Source organism: Ammodytes marinus (genome assembly GCF_949987685.1).
Source record: "Ammodytes marinus genome assembly, chromosome: 4".
In the NCBI taxonomy this organism is placed as follows: Eukaryota; Metazoa; Chordata; class Actinopteri; order Uranoscopiformes; family Ammodytidae; genus Ammodytes; species Ammodytes marinus.
In genome coordinates, this window is record NC_137233.1 from 14,918,931 (window position 1) to 14,930,662 (window position 11,732).

At 42.9% G+C, this 11,732-nt stretch overlaps 2 protein-coding genes across 3 annotated transcripts; both read left to right on the forward strand.

Annotated features, from left to right (window-relative positions):
- Window positions 1-1,835: 1,835 nt before the first annotated feature.
- hyal2a (hyaluronidase 2a) lies at window positions 1,836-7,465 on the forward strand. The gene is made up of 4 exons (XM_080026908.1): window positions 1,836-2,095; window positions 2,544-3,516; window positions 4,073-4,162; window positions 6,201-7,465. The coding sequence occupies exons 2-4, from the start codon at window positions 2,587-2,589 to the stop codon at window positions 6,591-6,593; spliced, it is 1,413 nt and encodes a 470-aa protein (XP_079883034.1). The 5' UTR covers window positions 1,836-2,095; window positions 2,544-2,586; the 3' UTR covers window positions 6,594-7,465.
- Window positions 7,466-8,148: 683 nt separating this feature from the next.
- On the forward strand, window positions 8,149-10,936 carry hyal1 (hyaluronidase 1). 2 transcript variants are annotated; one of them, XM_080026742.1, is made up of 4 exons: window positions 8,149-8,202; window positions 8,583-9,484; window positions 9,596-9,685; window positions 10,309-10,936. In XM_080026742.1, exons 2-4 carry the CDS (start codon window positions 8,585-8,587, stop codon window positions 10,672-10,674), a joined length of 1,356 nt encoding a protein of 451 aa, XP_079882868.1. In that variant the 5' UTR covers window positions 8,149-8,202; window positions 8,583-8,584; the 3' UTR covers window positions 10,675-10,936. The 2 variants fall into 2 exon arrangements, with proteins under 2 accessions (XP_079882868.1, XP_079882869.1); XM_080026743.1 differs by having other exon boundaries at window positions 8,171-8,198.
- The last annotated feature ends 796 nt before the right edge of the window (window positions 10,937-11,732 follow it).

The window sequence follows — 11,732 nt, forward strand, 5'->3', positions numbered from 1 at the left end:
CGCAACACAAAGCGAAGGTTTGCAGGGTGTGTTTTCCAGTTTCCCTGCCATTGTTTTTGGTTTCCTGACGGTCCCTGACTTCTGCTGATGCAATGTTCACGAGGCAGAGGTCGAAGGGGCGAGATTGGGGGGAAGCCAAGCCATTCCTTTGTTCCTTTCCCCCTCCCTCAGCATTCACATGGGTCGTTCATGCTCGACACTTTCCTTAAACACACGCAGAAATAATGGGGGAGAGTGTGGGGAGGGAGGGGGCGGTGACATGGTGAGGTGAGTCAGCAAAGCTCAGAAAACAAACAGCGGAATGTACTCTGACACAGGAAATCATCTCACTTCCAGGCCTCCACCTCACCCCAATCATGTGCTCAGACATCCTAGAGCTCACGTGTATCTTTGTTCAAAACTCACTTATCCACTACACACACCCCACTAGTGGTGACAGAAACACATTTGATGCTATTCACACACAGATTTTCTGCCTCCATTATGGGTCAATTTAATAGGTTCTTAAATTTGGTTAATTCTGTGTCAGTGCATGGCCTCTACCATCTTCTCCCATGGCCATTATCACTTGTGCCAAACAACCCAGCTCGGTTCCTCTGCACCTTCTTATCTGCTGCACTTGGCAACATGATGGCATGTTGTTCTTGGTTACTTCCCTCAGCCATTGCCAGTGGCTGTCATCACATGCCTCGGGCAGCAGTGACATCTGCATGCCAGATGCCTTCTGCCCGCTGTCTGAAGTTCGCCGGAGCATTTGTGAAAAAAAAACATTAAAGCCCTTCACTCAAGTGGCAAAACGGAAATGTAAGAGTACAGTACATCAAGTCACAAACCAGTAGGCTATGCAATGTTTTACTTTTGAATTACCATAAAATGCACTCATTATGAAGTATCTCATACTGTCAAGTGTGACCGAGGCAGTAATATGTGTAAGCAGTATTTTAATAGACCTAATGTAAACAGCGCCGTTTTGTGGTATCAAACTTGAACATTACTATGTTTCAAATGAACGTAGGACTATTGTATGTTTGTATGTTTATGTATGTCCACCACATTTAACTGAAAATCATGGATATTTTGCTTAATTTCGATATCATAGATAATGATCTAGAAGCAAAGAGTGTTTAAAGTAGGCATTAACCTCGAAAAGCCACACCATTAAATTGCTATTGATATTGATAAAGGCTTAGGCCTATATTAAGATAGCCCTAGGGGATATTGTTATTGATAAAGGCTTAGGCCTATATTAAGATAGCCCTAGGGGATATTGTTATAGGCTAAGTAGCCTATAAGCAAGGATATTTTTGTATATGGATGGATGTTGGACAGTAATAACAAAGCCTACTAGGTTTCAGGTGTGCTGGGGACTTCTAACTTCAACAAAGTTATCACACATTTCCTAAACGCATTTATAAATAAGCTATATGTGATTGTAATGTAGCCTAGCTGAAAGGTCACGGGAACACAGTGATCTTATTTTTAGGGATGTGACACAGTGGCCGCTCTGACCTTGTATGAATCTTGATGGTTACAGTGTATCTGTTTCACAGCGGCGGCAGTGGCAAACTTCATGGACTGACTCACTCAGCGCTGTGAATGGAACAGGGGAAGAAATCTTTTTAAAGGAAACATAATTAAATCAAAGTTCAAATTCACTCAGTTACGTAGCCTAAAGATAGGCCTACGTGTGGGCTCGACGTGACGAAATACGTCGCTGCAACACATTTAGGCACAGCGAGGGGAAGTCTCATAGGATGTTTCGCCACTCCTCCCCCCCCCCCTTCCCACTCTGAATGGAACATCCTGAAAGTGGTCTGGCACTCGGAACAGCGGCCAGCAACTGACAACATCGCAGGGGGCAACTGAACTTTACTTCTCGGACACAGCGCGAGAGCGAAGCTTAGGAGACACTGAACTAGCAACACATGCCTGCGTAAATTCAACAAGTGTTCTTTTCTTATTCCTCGAAAGCAATGCTCATTTTGAACTTTACCAATTTGTTCTGAGGCAGCACCCAAAAGAAAGAAAAAAAAGAGTGGCTTGAAGTAGCTGGCTTCTGTTTTTTTGGGAATGCTTCCTCGGTCTGCCAGGAAAGGTAAGTTTGTCCAGCTGCTGTGACGTTGTGTTTCAGTCATTGCTGAAAGAAAGACCAAAACCTGTTTTTGTTAACTGTAAGACAAAGGTTTGAAGTTGAAGAACTAGGAAGAGCATAAGTAACATTTGCCATTAATAACCTAACCTGTGTTAGTAGCATACATGAAGTGCAAAAAGTATTCACTGTATTTTCAGGATCTGAATTTAGAACTGTCACTTATCAGACAAGCACTCTACATTCAACCTCTCCTATGTGAATTATTTAGCAACAGAGAGACAGTGACTAATGTGTTCTTATAATTACATAATAATATAAATTATAAACTACATTTATTAAGTTCAAAGCATACTATCATCTCCAAGTAGCCTTTGGAAACACAGCGCAGGACTGACTCTTATTTGAAATGTAAACTAAACATCTAAATTTGAATCTCTTGTGTGACTTGTAGAGCAGAGTGTGACAGTCCTGTCTGTGGATTCACATCTGAAGACATGTTGTACTGGACTCTGCCTGACTGGAGAGCATTGCTGCTGATTTGGCTGCTGTGGGACGGCGTCTGTTCTCTGGGATTGAAACCCACGAGATGGCCACTGTATTCCCAGAAGCCTCTGCTCCTGGCTTGGAATGCCCCGACTGAGGACTGTGCCCCGCGGCATGGCATTCGCTTTCAGCTGGGCCAATTCCAAATTGTGGCCTCGCCCACTGAGGGCTTTGTCAGACAGAACCTCACCATCTTCTATAAGGACCGCTTGGGCTTGTACCCCCACTTTGAGGCGGATGGAACGCCTGTGAACGGGGGGCTTCCACAGGTGGCCAGCCTCACGCAGCACCTGGAGAAGATGCCCGAGGGAGTGCAGAGGTATATAAGGGAACGGGGGGCCAAGGGTCTGGCAGTTATTGACTGGGAGGAGTGGCGCCCACTTTGGATACGCAACTGGGAATCCAAAGACATCTATCGTAGAAATTCTCGTGAGCTGGTGCGTCAGAAGAATCTAACCTGGCCTCCGGAACAGGTGGCTAAAGTGGCCCAGCAGGAGTTTGAGATGTCTGCCAGGAAGTTCATGCTGGAGACGCTGAGGTACGCCAAGAGCCTGAGGCCCAACCAGCTGTGGGGCTTCTACCTTTTCCCCGACTGCTACAACCACGACTACAGGCGCACGCTGGAGAACTACACAGGCCGCTGTCCTGACGTAGAAGTGGCCCGCAACGAGAAGCTCAAATGGCTGTGGACCGAGAGCACGGCCCTCTTCCCTTCCATCTACATGGGCCTGAAGCTGCGTTCCTCGGTCTCCGGACGTCAGTTTGTCCGGAACAGAGTGAAGGAGGGGATGCGCTTGGCTTCGTCGGGCGATGGCTTGGCACGTCCGGTCTTTGTGTACACCCGGCCCACCTACGCCAACTCCTTGGAACAGCTGACAGAGGTGACACTCTCTTTGGTTTCTTTTCCTGAAATGTATTTTTGCAACTTTTTCTTCACTGTTCTGGTGAATTCTTTCAATGACTTATGTGATGACATACATTTTGAAAGCAGAGGATATGGACCTTTTTTTGTCTCTCAATCACACTGTTGATCTAACATTCAGCACTCGGCTTCTGTCTCTCCCTGTGATCAGTGCATGCTGCATGGAGCTATAGCTCTCGACTTTTCCTTATCGGCAGCAACAGTCTTTCCTGTTGTAGTAGCAGACAGCCACCCGTATACCTCTCATTTGTGCTGAGTTGGGGGCAGGATGGGTGTTGGTCAAGTTGAAAATCTCGCTCACACCCTATAGAATGCTTTCCTATGGAAGACAGAACAGATAAGAGGCGGTGCTTTCGTAGCCTGACTCACATACAGTAGCTCTATTGCCTCATGAACATTTTGACCCTGTGATAGTGATACTCAACAGTGCATATTGCCTGTCTTTGACCTGTGAAAGTGTTGAAAAGGTTAACTTAAATGTGATATTGTTAAAGTGCTGTCTCTTCTATTCACAGACTGACCTGGTCTCCACCATCGGGGAGAGTGTTGCTCTGGGAGCAGCTGGAATCATCCTGTGGGGAGACGCAGCTTATGCGAGCAGCAACGTATGCAACCCACACACTAATTATGAAAGAAACTCATTAATCAGCCAAACACAAACTCAGGGGCACTTTACACGACAACACGAAACAGTGCAAACGCGGAAAGATTCCCGCGGTTGCACTATATCATTTACAGGAAAGCAGCAAACGCAGGCATGAAACCGCAGGTTTTTGAGATCACCTCCCAGGGAGGATTTTTTGGAAAACTTAACGGTTTTGGTTTCCTGTAAACACCGAAACCATTTCCCCTGATAACGCTGACGTCACGGCTCCACCCTCACACATGCGTAGTCTATAACATTTGCTGTCAAAATACCCACAAGCGATCGAGTTATGAAGTTAGAAGACAACATGAACGGTGTCTCCAGGGCACCATCACTGTGATCAGCGGAGAGTGTCGTACAGCGCTAAAATATAGGCTAACACTCGCCAATTTAGTCCAAGCGATTACCGCAGTAAGTTATTGAGACCACCCGCCACTTTGGCTGGGGAAAGATTTGTGCTCTGCCTGTTTTTCTAGCTAAATAAACGTGTGTCACTTCTATATGCCAGGGACACGGCTCTCTCTACATTAAAAACACTATCAGCGTGCTGCGGTTAAGCTAGCGGCTACTGTTCAACAAAAGGAGCATTAAGGCTACGGCTTCAAAGTAAAAGCATTTCACTGACTAAACATTAATAGCATTTCACTGGACACACGTGAGTTGACTTTTATTTTGAAGTACGCCTAACAGGAAGGTATCCGCTCACAAAGCCCCTTCACTATCAGCAAGTCTTCTGTTTTTACGAGTTCAATGCGGTGAAATAAGAGGACAGAAAGCTTGTCTTTTACAATATTTGTAACCCCAAGCTTACACCAACCGCTTTATGAACGTTAGTGGCATTAATTTTCGGTTACAGTAAGGTTTTATGCATCAAATTGTACCGGAAGAGCTATCTACTAGGCTGTGTCACCGCTGACTATTGGCTTGGCACTGCTGCTACAGCGATTTCGGCCCGTTTCCTCTGAAAACTTGTGTACGGGTGAAGATGTCAGATAAATTGTGTCTGAACGGGGTTTTTTTTTAAACCAAAAACTGGAAAACTGTCACGTTTTCACAGTGTAAAGTGCCCCTTAAGTTCTCATGTGGTAAAAAAGCCGCTGCTCTTGTCAGTCATGTGTGCACTCACTGTGCACAGTCGTTTGGTAACTAATGGTTATTTTTTGAAAACCTGTTGTATTCTTCCTGCGTTTTTGTTTGTTTTGGATAAATCAGCACATCTTACATTGGATGTGAATATGGTGCCATGTAGAAGAAATATATATATATATATATATATATATATATATATATATATATATATATAGCTTTAAAGATTTGCGTTGTAGTCTTTGCATCTTTGTTGTACAGTTACAGGTCCCATTTAATTCAATTGGACGATCCTTTCAAAGTAGTGAGGATTAATGGTGGTAAAAAGTTAAGTTATTGCCTTAATAATACATAATCACAATATGTTTTAGTTATAAGGCCCCTTACTATTTCCAACAGTGGAATTTACCTATGTGTTTCCTCAAGTAATGTACTTAATATAATTATTAAAATACATTGTTCATTTATGCAGCAGTATATAACATTCTTAAAACTCCAGTCAATCTCTTTTAACATTATAAAGCTGCTTGCACATAAATCAATCTGTAACAAAAATCCAATAATATAACAATAATATTAATTCGCATTGTTTTACTTTTCAAAACGGATACATTTTGAATGCTGTAAACTGTTACTATATTTAGATCATGAAATTACAACATTCCACAAGGCATAATCTGAATATTTTTTATCCACCACTGAGTATCACACCAGAAAGTTGTGGCGGTTTACGTCTATAAAAGTCACAACAACCCTGAACCTCACAATCATGATTAATGTGTATTCAAACAATGGGCAGGTTTTCAGTGTTTTAGGGTCCCACTTTAGGGTTTAGGATGTGCAGACTGTGCATTCCGACCTATAGCTGAGTGATGACTGTAGATTTCTTTTTCTTTTTTTCTCCTTTCCAGACCAGCTGCTCCGACCTGAATGTGTATCTGCGGGGTCCGCTGAGTCAATACCTCGTCAACGTTTCCACGGCAGCAGAGCTATGCAGCCAAACCCTGTGTGCTTCTCACGGCCGCTGTCTGCGCAAGCACCCAGACAGCGATGTTTACTTGCACCTGAACCCCCTCACCCACAGCATCGTCAGCCAGGGGGGCAAGCAGACAGCAGTGGGGGAGCTTAGCGAAGAAGAGAAGAAGAGTTTTCAGACAGAGTTCCAGTGCCAGTGCTACAGTGGCTACGAGGGAGAGGGCTGTGCTCAGACCGACCCGCTACACCAAAGAGCGGCGGCATCTCAGACCATGGCCTCAGCTCTGCAATGTGTCCTCTTACTGGTTATCCCTCTGCTCCTCGTTTAAAACCACCATAAATACTGTAGACATAAGCCACACTTTTATTCGTCTGAATATAGGAGCACAACAAGTTTAGAATTTTTACGGAGTGAGGAGGAGTGTGATTTTTTTTCCTCCTTTTGATTGCTGTAGACGGATGACACTAAGTGAAACATTGTTTTAATAAGAAACACTATGGAAAGTTATATTTGTTTATAACTATTAGTCTTTTTTTAAACAACGGAGGGCTCACTGGAAATGGCTTTGTGTTTACATTTTGCTCTCAGTTTCCTCCTTACAGCCACCGTTTCCCAAGGTGTCAAATTCCATGTTTCTCAAAAGAGAGAAGGGGGGGGGGGGGGATGAATGAGTTGATGTATGTCAGTAGCTGCATGGTTTAAGTGGAATTGATGCACTTGAATCTGGTAATACAGGGTTCCTACAGATACGTAAAAAGTCTTAAAAGGCATTGCATAAGTTAGTCAAAGAATAAGGCCTTGATTGGTATTTGAATGTCTTCAGTCAAAAGTCAAAATCTAGCTGGCTTTAAGCTGTAGAAACCCTGTAATAGCACAATATATTTGAAGTGCCTTGTCTTTTTTTCTCTTATTGTTTTAATTTTTTACATGAGATTTTCTGGCATCTAAGTTTTTTTATGGAAGCGATTACAGTGTTACTATTTATTTGAATGTATTTGTAGCTGTTTTATATAATATTTTCTTATTTTTATGTCCTAAAGATGACTACTAGTTTTCTCTCAAAACACTACATTATCGGATTTATGCTAAGAAATAACAGTCATTCTGTATTTCATCAGCTGTTTTACATCAGAAGCTCAAACAATTTAAAAAGTTTCTTCTTCTTCTGCTGTTTTCTCAAATTGTTGTCCTAAATAAACGTATTTGTCAAGGACCTTGTGTAATTTCTTTTACATAACACAATGCCAAAGGAAAGGGCACCAAAGTTAACTTAAAATGAGCTTTTCAGATATTACAGGTATTGATTTCAGTGTTTGCATTCAATAAAAGTTAAGCTTCCGTGGGGAAAACATGTCATCATTGGCCTCGATGGGGAGGAAAATCCAGCTAGTCCTCAGGGAGGCACACACATCCTGCGGTCAGTTGCCTCTAACCCCCTCCCCATGTAATTGTAGGGTGCTGTTAAGCCAAGAGTTATTTTTACCGGCATACAATTAAATTCGCAGGGGGAAGAACTCATTACAGTATGGCTTTGCTTGACAGCCATTCAGAATCATACTATTTTACTTACCCAGATCTTTTCTGCAAGCATGATGATTATCCTCATATACAGTATATCTGCATGCATTGACTTTATTGAGACAAAGTGAACAACTTTTTTGTACATAATGATGGGACGAGGTTTTAAATCCGCACGTGACTTTAAATCCGCCTGCTCGTCATGTCTCGACTGGTTGCGATTGGTTGTTCGAGATTTTGTGCCTACTTCTGATTGGTTGTTACAGAAAAACGTCTGCGCACTTCTTATTGGTCGGTAGAAAGCCCAGGCGCAGTACTTCCCTTTTTCCTGCATGTGTAATTCAGATCATATGACTGCTGGTTGCATTTCCCTGTACGTTCAGGCCACAAAGTTCCACACAAAACCGGTGATTAAGTAGGTAAGTTATACCGTTTGAAATTGTATATATGTTTTCTACAGACTTTATCGCATTAGGCTGTAGACTACTTGATCCAATATAGCTGCAGCACAACTACATTTGTGGTCATCTGGAATATCATGGAGGATTAAAGACGAAATAACAAATATGCGGCAAAGCTGAAATTGGTGGTGCCTTTTACAGGTTATGCAAATCGAAGAAATAAAACAAGCCCAAAACTAATAAGCTTTAACTTGAAATTTTTCAGACTCCAGTTGCATAGGCTACAACTTTAGAAAAACTTAGTCTGAAGAAAACAATTTTTGCAATATTCTCTCATAAGAGTTTCAAAACACAGTTGAGTGATATAAACTGTTTGCTGTCTCTTCCTTTATTTGCAGGGATGTGGTCCTCTTACCCTGAGGTGTCACTTTTCCTTAATCTGATCGGCCTCGTATCAGGACTACACTTTGCAACATATTCATCACCCCTTGCCCAGGAACCTTTCCTCACAGTTTGGAACGCCCCTACTGCCAGCTGTCTTTCTCAGTATGGCGTGGACCTGGACTTGGGCACCTTCAGCATCGTCCAGAACCAGAACCAAACATTCATGGGTGAAAACATAACCATCTTTTACGCTGAAAAGCTTGGCCGGTATCCCAGGTACTCTGGCCAAGCGGAGGCGATCAATGGTGGTGTGCCTCAGAACGCCAGTCTGGACGAACACCTCCGAGTGGCATCTGAAAATATCCGCAACATTATCCCTGACGGGGATTTCCAGGGCCTGGCTGTGGTGGACTGGGAGAGCTGGAGACCTTTATGGGAGAGGAACTGGGACACCAAGCAGGTATACTGGGAAGGGTCCAGAACCCTTATTAGGTCCAGGCATCCAGACTGGAGCCGCGCCCAGGTAGACGCTGCAGCACGGCCGGAGTTTGAGGGAGCCGGGAGGAAATTCATGGAGGAAACGTTGAAACTGGGCCAGAAGGAAAGACCCAACGGGCTGTGGGGTTTTTACGGTTTCCCAAACTGCTACAATTACTACAGCCGCGAACACACAAACTACACGGGGGAGTGTCCGGCCGTAGAACTGAAGAGGAACGACCAGCTGCAGTGGCTTTGGAACGTTTCCTCTGCTCTTTATCCTGACATCTACCTGAGCCAGGACCTGCGATCCCTGGGCAGAGAGGTGCTGCTCTACACTCACCACAGAATTCTGGAGGCCACCAGAGCAGCAGGAGCTCAGCCCGTGTTCCCATACGCTCGCATCGTCTACACGTACACCTTGGAGTTCCTCTCTCAGGCAAGTGGAGGGTGCTTTTCTTTTCTTTGCTTTGTGCACTTTTGAGATTTTCACAATTGTTTCTCTGTATGTTCTGCTGCTCACCTCTTGGGTTCTTTTTAACTTCTGCAGGAGCACCTGGCCTACACCGTCGGAGAGAGCGCTGCTCTAGGAACAGCAGGCTTGGTGCTTTGGGGCGACCATACCTTCTCCCAAACTAAGGTACATTCATTAGCCCACTATCGGAGTGAAATTATCTTCACATTTTGTTTCAATACAGACTTTTAGGTTTCTCTTCTCAATCAAGATGATTGTGTAAGAACCATTGTTCAAATATGATATCCATGTTGTTTTGTTAACTAAGTGTATATGGCGATCTATAAGTCACATGTCATTGATTATAGCTATTAATATAGGAATGGAAAACACCACCCTGATGAAGGCTGTGTGTGCCTTTTAATTAAAAAAGAACATGGACTTGATCCCTTCAGTGGACTTAAATATACTAAATGTGTTTTGAAGATTTACCCTCCCTTCTCAGGGATTGTTTTGAAACTGTTTCTCATAAACGTCCCCAAATGCATTGATACTTCCCTGCTTTTTAGTTCATGTCTTATCAAATACAGTATGATTCATAGTGCTGTAACTCTTTTAATGCAAGCAAATCCCATTACAAGAAAAAAAAAACTCCCTTTAACATCTTCTACTCAGCGCCAAAGCCAATTTGATCAGACTGATTATACATACACAAATTTAAACAGGGATCACAAGCGTATAGTTTAAAACTGTGATGAAGGAGTCTGATTCTTCGGAGCGTCCCTATTTCTTGCATTCCCTACATTTAGGCCTCTTGTGACGCTGTCAAGTCCTACATCGACGACACTCTTGGTCCGTACCTGGTGAACGTAACGTCAGCGGCCGCTCTTTGCAGCCAGACCCTGTGTTCGTCTCAGGGCAGATGCCAGAGGAGGGAGCCTAACTCACGGGCCTATCTCCACCTTGACCCTGCCGTGTGGAAGGTGGTGTCAGAGAGGAAACCGGAGGGGGGGCACAACTACAGTGTTATAGGACGGATGAGAACACGCGAGGTAATGCTCATGAAGTCTGAGTTTCGGTGCAAGTGTTACCAAGGGTGGGCCGGCGAGAGCTGCTCCAAACCCAAGCAGGGAGAAAACAAAGACAGTTTCTTGAGAGAGGTAATCCAGTCATGACATCGCTCTAAAAGACAGCGGTAAAATTGTTGAAAAGTGTGGAAATGAATCAGTCCAGAGGTAAGCCAAGCTGGGTTTGGCCCTGAGGTATCTGCCTGCATGAGTGCACATGATTACCTGTGAATAGAGATTTCCAAAACTTTGACCGGTGTTTTTTGATAATTAATTACATTAGTAGTTTTGATTTTTATTTTCTTCAATTATATGGGATATAATGTTGCACTTTAAAACAAATAAATCCTCACGCAATGATGTATTCAGCCCCCCAAAAAATTGCATTACAATTGTGTGTTTATAATAAACAAAGAAGATGTTTTGTAACAACTTTGAATGTGTCAAATCTTTTTACCATTTGAGTTGAATGAATCAGCCTAAAAATGCTTGAGATGTTAAAGTCAACCTCCACTCAAAAATAGATTTTACTAGCTCATACTTCCATACACACTAAATGATCAGCTTGTAAAATCTGATTGATTGCTCCCCAGTCATATATAACATTTTTAAAAAGTAATTATAATCAAATAATATATTTAATTAAAAAAATAACTGTTAAGGCCGTTCTGCATAATGATGTATTTTACTTTGAAAGTTTTAAGTAGGCAAAATTTAGCTAACATCACTTATTGGATTTCTATAGAGCAGTATTGCTACTTTTACTAACAGAGTAAAGAATCTAAATTCATCTTCCACGACTGTCTGGTGGGGGGTCTTTAATGTTATTTGAAATAACACATAGTACTTGCCCACTGTTTACATTCTGGGGCTTTTATTTAACATTGGTGTGAAGGGTTAAAGGCCAGCAGATGGCGCTGTGGGACAGTGTACTAGAAAAAAGGGCACGAGACATCAAGGTCAGAGCTTTGGGTGTTAGAAACCACAAGAAGAGGCGAATAACCGTAGAAGAAAAAAATCATATTTCAGATTGTGATAACGCTGTTAGCTAACTCTGCAACAGGTGAAGCATTCTCAATGAATTAAACCCACTACCAAATGGAGCATAAGGTGACCTTGATTGATTTACCAATGGTGCTACAATGTTGTCTTATCTGATCAACACG